This window comes from Hibiscus syriacus, unplaced genomic scaffold (assembly GCF_006381635.1).
Source record: "Hibiscus syriacus cultivar Baekdansim isolate YM2019G1 unplaced genomic scaffold, ASM638163v2 tig00110458_pilon, whole genome shotgun sequence".
In the NCBI taxonomy this organism is placed as follows: domain Eukaryota; kingdom Viridiplantae; phylum Streptophyta; class Magnoliopsida; order Malvales; family Malvaceae; genus Hibiscus; species Hibiscus syriacus.
Window position 1 is genome coordinate 2,426,251 of NW_024062745.1, and position 8,084 is coordinate 2,434,334.

At 40.8% G+C, this 8,084-nt stretch overlaps 1 protein-coding gene across 1 annotated transcript; it reads left to right on the forward strand.

The window, feature by feature from the left end:
* The first annotated feature begins 317 nt into the window (after positions 1 to 317).
* Positions 318 to 6,840, forward strand: LOC120126482 (phosphoglycerate kinase, chloroplastic-like). Its single transcript, XM_039144660.1, has 5 exons — positions 318 to 500; positions 598 to 789; positions 990 to 1,307; positions 1,477 to 1,635; positions 6,508 to 6,840. Exons 1-5 carry the CDS (start codon positions 318 to 320, stop codon positions 6,715 to 6,717), a joined length of 1,062 nt encoding a protein of 353 aa, XP_039000591.1. The 3' UTR covers positions 6,718 to 6,840.
* Positions 6,841 to 8,084: the final 1,244 nt, after the last annotated feature.

The window sequence follows — 8,084 nt, forward strand, 5'->3', positions numbered from 1 at the left end:
GTGCAAAACACGAGTTACTGAGGGATTCCTGACGTGACAGAGATTCCTGACGTGACAAAGATTCCTGACGTGGAAGCAACATTTGGTTTGGCATGGCAAGTCTCGCATTATAAGAAGCGAGAAAATATGTCTATAAAAACAAGACCGGTGCCCATTTTGGATAAAATGCCTTCGTAAAACAAATATTAATGTCGAGATTTTATGCAATTGTGTTCCATTCCGAAACTTATTTCTACACTTCCATCAATGCCAATATTAAAAAAGATGAGTTGTACGATTTGATTTCAACATAGCTTAAAAAATCTACAACACAACATATGTCTTCGTTGCAAGCTAAAGTTCCCGTGGAAAATACGGGTACTGAAGCACATTATATGTTGACCTTATCGAATACAAGCGACCTTCGAATGATGTTTAAGACTTACACACGTGTTGGTGGTAGGAACATTGAGTTGACTGTAACATTTGAGGAAGAACTATATTCAAAAGGCAACGAAGGAGTAACTCGGTTATCAAAAGACTCTGAGGACGAAGAGTCATTTTTGCTACGTACTGCCCGTGAACGTCGGGAAAGAGAGCGATAAACGACTCGTGTAGTTTGTTTTTTTTATTAATTTTGGATTTTACAAAGAGGAGGAAAAGAATGAACCTGAATTTGCGAAGAAGCTTGCCTCGTTAGCTGATCTGTTTGTCAATGATGCATTTGGGACTGGACACAGAGCCCATGCATCAACAGAGGGTGTCACAAAATTCTTGAAGCCATCAGTTGCTGGTTTCCTTTTACAGAAGGTAAAATATGGCATTCGAACTTGGTTAGCTTTCAATTGCTGCATTCAAATAGACATGTTTTCGAGTAAATTCATCATTGGTTTGATTCTGACACTGCGTTTAATCTACTATAAAGTTTTTTTTCTTTATTATTATTGTTCTTGTTACCTTTTAATGTTTTAGGTTCCCCTTGTATTCATTTGCTTCCTATCTTATTACAGGAGCTGGACTACCTTGTTGGTGCAGTTTCAAGCCCCAAAAGGCCATTCGCTGCCATTGTGGGTGGTTCAAAGGTCTCTTCCAAGATTGGAGTCATTGAATCACTCCTTGAGAAATGTGACATTCTCCTTCTTGGTGGTGGTATGATTTTCACATTTTACAAGGCACAAGGCCTATCAGTTGGTTCATCCCTGGTAGAGGAAGATAAGCTTGACCTTTCAACATTACTCCTTGCAAACGCAAAGGTGAAGGAAGTGTCTCTTTTGTTACCTACTGATGTGGTTATTGCAGACAAGTTCGCCCCTGATGCAAACAGCAAGGTCTGTTTCTGCTTTCTACCTCGTCCCTGTCCCCGTAAAGTTCTCAGAGCAATATGTGCTAAAGAAAGCCAAATCGCAGTAACATGGAGCTATTATTGGAAATAAACTGCTCTTATATTGCTTTTATTCTCGTCTTAGGAAGATTGAAAACAAATTTTGTTTCTTGCAGATTGTGCCAGCTTCTGCTATTTCTGATGGCTGGATTGGATTGGATATTCGACCTGATTCCATTAAGACATTCAATGACGCTTTGGATACTACACAAACCATCATCTGGAATGGACCGATGGGAGTGTTTGAATTTGACAAGTTTGCAGTCGGGACCGAGGTATGCTTGAATTTCCTGACTACGGGGTTTAGCTCTTGATGATATCGCTGCATACACAGAATTAAATTATCCCTTCTACTAGTTGGATATAGTTTTAAGCTCGTAGCCACTTGATTTCGTGGCCAAACTAGCTAAAGCAAGCCTTTCTCCTGTTACGTTTATAAATTCTATTTACTAATCCGTATAGAATTTGTAATTTAGGATGTATGCTTTGAAGTTGCCTACCTTTAACTAGTATGCTATGAATCTGTTATGTATGGCTCATAAAAAGTCTCGTTGTGGGGTTACGAATTATGAGGGTTGGGGGTGTGGGGGCGCAGCCCCCGCGGTACGGTACAGGGTTGATTTTGTAATTATGTACCAGGGTTTTCTATTATAAATAGAGATGTAACCTAGACCTAAAATATCATTGAATAAAACTTCTAGCGCCGCCTAGGCACCGAGGACGTAAGCACATTGCCGAACCTCGTAAAATTCTCGTGTTCTTTCGTTTTCTTTACCCGTTTTCGTCAACAATTGGTATCAGATGTCAGGAGCAAAATTCGAAGTCGCGAAATTCGATGGTCAGGGTAACTTCGGATTATGGCAAACGAGGGTGAAGGATCTATTGGCGCAGCAAGGGATCTTGAAGGCTTTGCGACCTACAAAGCCGGCGTCGATGGATGAGGAAGATTGGGAAGAATTGCAGCAGCGAGCGGCAGGAACCATAAGATTATGCTTGGCGGACGAGGTCATGTATCACGTCATGCATCTATCGTCTCCAGACGAAATTTGGAGGAAGTTGGAAAGTCAGTTTATGTCCAAATCCTTAACGACAAAACTGTATCTGAAGCAGCGGCTGTATGGGCTGAAGATGCAGGACGATCACGATTTGGCGCAACACGTGAATGTCTTCAATCAAATCGTTTCTGATCTGGCTCGGCTTGATGTGAAAATTGAAGATGAAGACAGAGCGATGATTCTGTTGTGTTCGTTGCCTTCCTCTTACGAACACATGGTGACTACTCTTACATATGGGAAAGAGACTATCAACGTTGAGGAGATTACTGCAGCCTTGTTGGCTCACAACCAGCGGAAGCAGAATGCAGGGGAAAGCTCTCAAGCCGATAGCTTATATGTCAAGGGTAATCGAGATCGTGGACGGAAGCCAGAGAAGGCAGGGTCCGGGAAGCGGAATTCCAGATCCAAATCCAGGGATAAGAAGACGATTCACTGTTACAAGTGCAAGGAGGCGGGACATATGAAGCGAGACTGTCCGAAGTTGAAAAAGCAGACCGATGAGAAGCGTGATGGCTCATCCAAGTCTGTGAACGTGGTCGAGGATGATACTTCTGATTGCAGTGAGGGTGATATGCTTTCTATTTCAACGACACAATTGACGGATGCTTGGATTCTTGATTCTGGATGTTCTTATCACATCACGCCAAATAGGGAATGGTTTTCGACATACAGGCCGGTTAATTCTGGTTCGGTTTATTTGGGTGATGATCGATGTTGCAATATTGTTGGTATTGGTGATGTCAGAATTAAGATGCACGATGGCTCCGTTCGGACGTTGAGTGGTGTTCGACATATCCCAGACTTGAAGAAGAATTTGATTTCCTTGGGCACTTTGCACAAGAATGGTTTTATCCCTAAGGCTGACAAGGATAGGGAAACCATTCGGATTGTTAAAGGAGCATTGACTGTGATGAAAGGCAAGATGACTGCAGGGAATATCTACAGATTGTTAGGGAGTACCGTTGCAGGTGGAGTTCACTCTGTTGAGTCCTGTGATGATACGACAAAATTGTGGCATATGCGCCTTGCTCATCTTAGTGAACGTGGTATGGCAGAATTACACAAGAGAAACTTGTTGCATGGTGTCAAAAGCTGTAAGCTCGACTTTTGCAAGTATTGTGTTCTTGGTAAACAGACTAAAGTCCGTTTCAAGACTGCGAAGCACACAACTCAAGGGATTCTTGATTATGTGCATTCTGATGTATGGGGGCCTTCCACGACATCGTCTTTGGGTGGATCTAGGTACTATGTTACTTTTATTGATGATTTTTCACGGAAAGTTTGGGTGTATTTTTTGAAACAGAAATCTGAAGTTTTTGAGAAGTTCAAGCTGTGGAAAGCTGAGGTAGAAAACCAAACAGGACGAAAAATCAAGTGTTTGCGGTCTGACAATGGTACGGAGTACACAGATTCACAGTTCCTACAATTCTGTAAGGAGCATGGGATTCAGAGGCATTTTACAGTGCGCAAGACACCACAACAGAATGGTGTTGCGGAACGAATGAACAGGTCGTTGAATGAAAGAGCCAGATGTTTGCGGTTGAATGCGGGGCTTCCCAAACACTTCTGGGCTGAGGCTGTTAACATGGCGTGTTACCTTATCAACAGATCGCCAAGGGCATCGCTGGCTGGGAAAGTTGCAGAAGAGGTATGGACTGGTCATGATGTTAGTTTTGATAACTTACGGATTTTTGGTTGTCCTGCTTATGTGCATGTACCTGCTGATGAGAGATCCAAACTTGATGCAAAATCGAAGGAGTGTATTTTTCTGGGTTACAAGAAAGGTGTCAAAGGATTCAAGTTCTGGGATCCAGTTGCGAAGAAAGTTGTGATTAGTAGAGATGTCGTTTTTGATGAACAGTCTATGTTGCAGCAGAAGCAAGACACGACAGTGGTAGATTTCGAGCAGTTTCCAGTTGAGAAACCAGAAACTTCTCAACCGACTTCTGGTGGTTCCACTACGGATGATTTGCAGGATTATAGTCTCGCCAGAGACAGGGTGAGACGGACGAATATAAAGCCTCCGAACAGATTGGGTTTTGAAGACTTGGTATCTTTTGCACTTACTGTTAGCAGTGATGATCCAGTTACTTTTCATGATGCCGTTACTAGTCAGGAAAACGACAAGTGGATGGCAGCCATGGTTGAGGAGATGGAGTCTTTGAATCACAATCGCACATGGGAGTTAGTTCCCCTTCCTGAGGGTAAGAAGCCGATTGGTTGCAAATGGGTGTATAAGAAGAAACCAGCAGTAACAGAAAAAGAGGGGGAGAAGTTCAAGGCTCGTTTGGTAGCGAAGGGTTTTTCACAGCAGAAAGGAGTTGATTATGATGAAATCTTTTCTCCTGTGGTCAGGCACACTTCAATCCGAGCAGTACTTGCATTGGTGGCTAGTTGGGATTTGCATTTAGAGCAGATGGATGTTAAAACTGCTTTTTTGCATGGTGATTTAGAGGAGCAGATCTACATGCGGCAACCTGAAGGTTTCACTCAACCTGGAAACGAACATTTAGTTTGCAGATTGAAGAAATCTTTGTACGGGTTAAAACAGTCTCCGAGACAGTGGTATAAACGGTTTGACTCCTATATGATCAAGATTGGCTACAACAGATGTGAGTATGATTGTTGTGTCTATGTTAAGAGCCTTGATGATGGTTCTTTTATTTTTCTATTACTGTATGTTGATGATATGTTGATTGCTGCGAAGAACATGGATGATGTTATCGGTTTGAAAACTTTATTGAGTCAGGAATTTGATATGAAAGATTTAGGTGCTGCAAAGAAAATTCTTGGAATGGAAATTTGCAGGGACAGAGACTCAAGGAAACTGCGGCTATCTCAACGGGGTTATGTTGAGAAAATGCTAGAAAGGTTTGCGATGAGCAGCGCAAAACCAGTTAGCACTCCATTGGCGAATCACTTTAAGCTCTCATCAGAACAGTGCCCCAAGACAGATAAGGAAGCTGAAGATATGGCAAAGGTTCCGTATTCTAATGCTGTTGGCTGCTTGATGTATGCGATGGTATGTACTCGTCCTGATTTAGCTCATGCTGTTAGTCAAGTTTGTAAGTACATGTCTAAACCTGGTAAGCAACATTGGGAAGCAGTCAAGTGGATCTTTCGGTACTTAAAGGGTACTGTGGGACATGGAATTGTTTTTGGGAGTCAGCGGGATAACCCTTTGGTTGTAGGATATGTGGATTCAGATTATGCAGGTGACTTGGATAATAGAAGATCTACGACAGGGTATGTGTTTACTCTTGGTGGAGGGCCTATTTGCTGGAAGTCTACTGTTCAATCTGTCGTGGCACTATCTACAACTGAAGCTGAATACATGGCAGCGGCTGAAGCTGCAAAAGAAGCTTTATGGCTTACTGGTTTAGTGAAGGAGTTGGGTGTTCAACAAGGTGGAGTTCAGTTGCTTTGTGATAATCAAAGTGCTATTCACTTGGCTAAGAATCAGGTGTATCGTACTAGAACTAAACATATTGATGTAAGGTTCCACAAGATCAGAGAGTTGGTTGCATCTGGAGAGGTTTTGTTTCAGAAGGTACATACTGATGAGAATGCCGCTGATATGTTCACCAAGCCAGTTACGACAGACAAGTTCAAGCATTGCTTGGACTTGTTGAATGTTTCGAATTGTTAAAGAAGCAAGGTAACCCAACCCACATTGAAGTTTCCAAGGGGCAGGATATTCGCCAAGGTGGAGATTTGTTATGTATGGCTCATAAAAAGTCTCGTTGTGGGGTTACGAATTATGAGGGTTGGGGGTGTGGGGGCGCAGCCCCCGCGGTACGGTACAGGGTTGATTTTGTAATTATGTACCAGGGTTTTCTATTATAAATAGAGATGTAACCTAGACCTAAAATATCATTGAATAAAACTTCTAGCGCCGCCTAGGCACCGAGGACGTAAGCACATTGCCGAACCTCGTAAAATTCTCGTGTTCTTTCGTTTTCTTTACCCGTTTTCGTCAACAGAATCCCTCGGCCAGCAGGGGAGTGTCAAATTTTCAAGATGACTGCTTTTATTTTATGTATTCTATTTTTGCATAAGTGAATTGGAATTAAGACTGCTCTCTACTTGCAGGCTATTACAAAGAAGCTAGCAGAACTCAGTGGCAAGGGAGTGACAACAATCATAGGAGGCGGAGACTCCGTCGCTGCTGTAGAAAAGGTCGGAGTTGCTAATGTCATGAGCCACATATCAACAGGCGGTGGTGCCAGTTTAGAATTGTTGGAAGGGAAGGAGCTTCCGGGTGTGATTGCCCTGGATGAGGCTACCCCGGTTGCCGTTTAAGATCAAATCCAATTTTCGGTAATTTATCCGGTTTTGTAACCGAGAAATAAAACGTTCTACGATGAAATGAGTTCTTGTTGTAAATGTACACCTTAAATCGCTAGAAGGACCCATTTCTGTCTCTCTCCCTTTCTTACTTCTTCCTAAAAGGTTGCCAGAACAGTGTTGGTTCTGAATAAATTGCCTTATTTCTCAAAACCTTGCATTATTCTTTACATTTGTTCGTGCCTTTCAATAAAGTTGTTGGTTTTTTTTCCCTCTAGTTCTAAGGTTTCTCCTTGATTAATCTGGACCGATTTAGGTCGCACACTTGACTTTAGTGGGTTAATTTAACTGTGGAGAGGGATAGAAAATCCAAAATCTGATCAGAAATCTGTCGTTCGTAACGAAAACAACATAAAAATTGAGAGGCCTTTACTGCTTCTAGGCATCAACTTCACGTTGTGTGTGCTGCAGAGATCATGAGAAGTCCAACCCCATGAAATCTGTGTTTGTGGCCATCGTCCTCGGGTTATCATTATCCACCAAACTATCACTCATTTCAATTTGTGGGTATTATTCCAACAAAAAGATTTCTTTTTCGTTATTTTTTTAAAAGAAAATAACCTACTTTTAAACCTACCCGATTGACCTATATATAAAATGATGGATAATTTAACACTTGTAATGATTAATATCTGTTAATACAGTTGAAAGTTAACCCCACTAATTGGAGATAAAAAGAAAAACATGACCTATTAAGGGTTTTTTTTATAAATAATTTTTAGTAGAAATGAAATATTTCTTTATCTCATAATTTTTTGGCGTGCAATGTATGTTCCAATCGTTCTATCACAACACACAAAAAAGAGTCCAGAAAGGAGGTTGATAATACGTGTGATTTGAATCTCTATCAATAATTAAATATTTTGAGCCATTAACCGAAATTTGTTTATTGCTCGATTTACAGGCTATCATTTTAATGAGTCGATTTTCCTAACATTAGAGAGAAAAAAATAAGCAATTAGAAAAAATAAGATGAAATGTATTATCGTTATCTCATTATGACCAACATACACAATAATATAAAATTGAAATTCAAAGGATAATTTATTTCTAGAGTTTGACAAATCACACACACACACATATATATATATATTTGAAATGGGAAATAATAAACTTGTTAAGATAACAAATGTTAGTTAGTTTGTTAGGAGTTAGTTGATAGGCTGTTAGGAGTAAGTTAGAAGCAGTTGGATTTCAGTTCTTATGTAAATACCTGAACAATGTATTATAAATTGAAGGCTAGTTGGATAATAAAATATAAGAGGCATTATTTTAAACATGGTATCAGTTTCCAGGCCTTTCCTTGTTGGGTTTCTCTGCTT

Coding starts and splice junctions, on each gene's coding strand:
- LOC120126482 (XM_039144660.1), top strand. CDS start 318: ATGTCTTCGTTGCAAGCTAAAGTTCCCGTGGAAAATACGGGTACTGAA. Junction 501..597: donor ATTCAAAAGGCAACGAAGGA/GTAACTCGGTTA, acceptor CGACTCGTGTAG/TTTGTTTTTTTTATTAATTT. Junction 790..989: donor CTGGTTTCCTTTTACAGAAG/GTAAAATATGGC, acceptor ATCTTATTACAG/GAGCTGGACTACCTTGTTGG.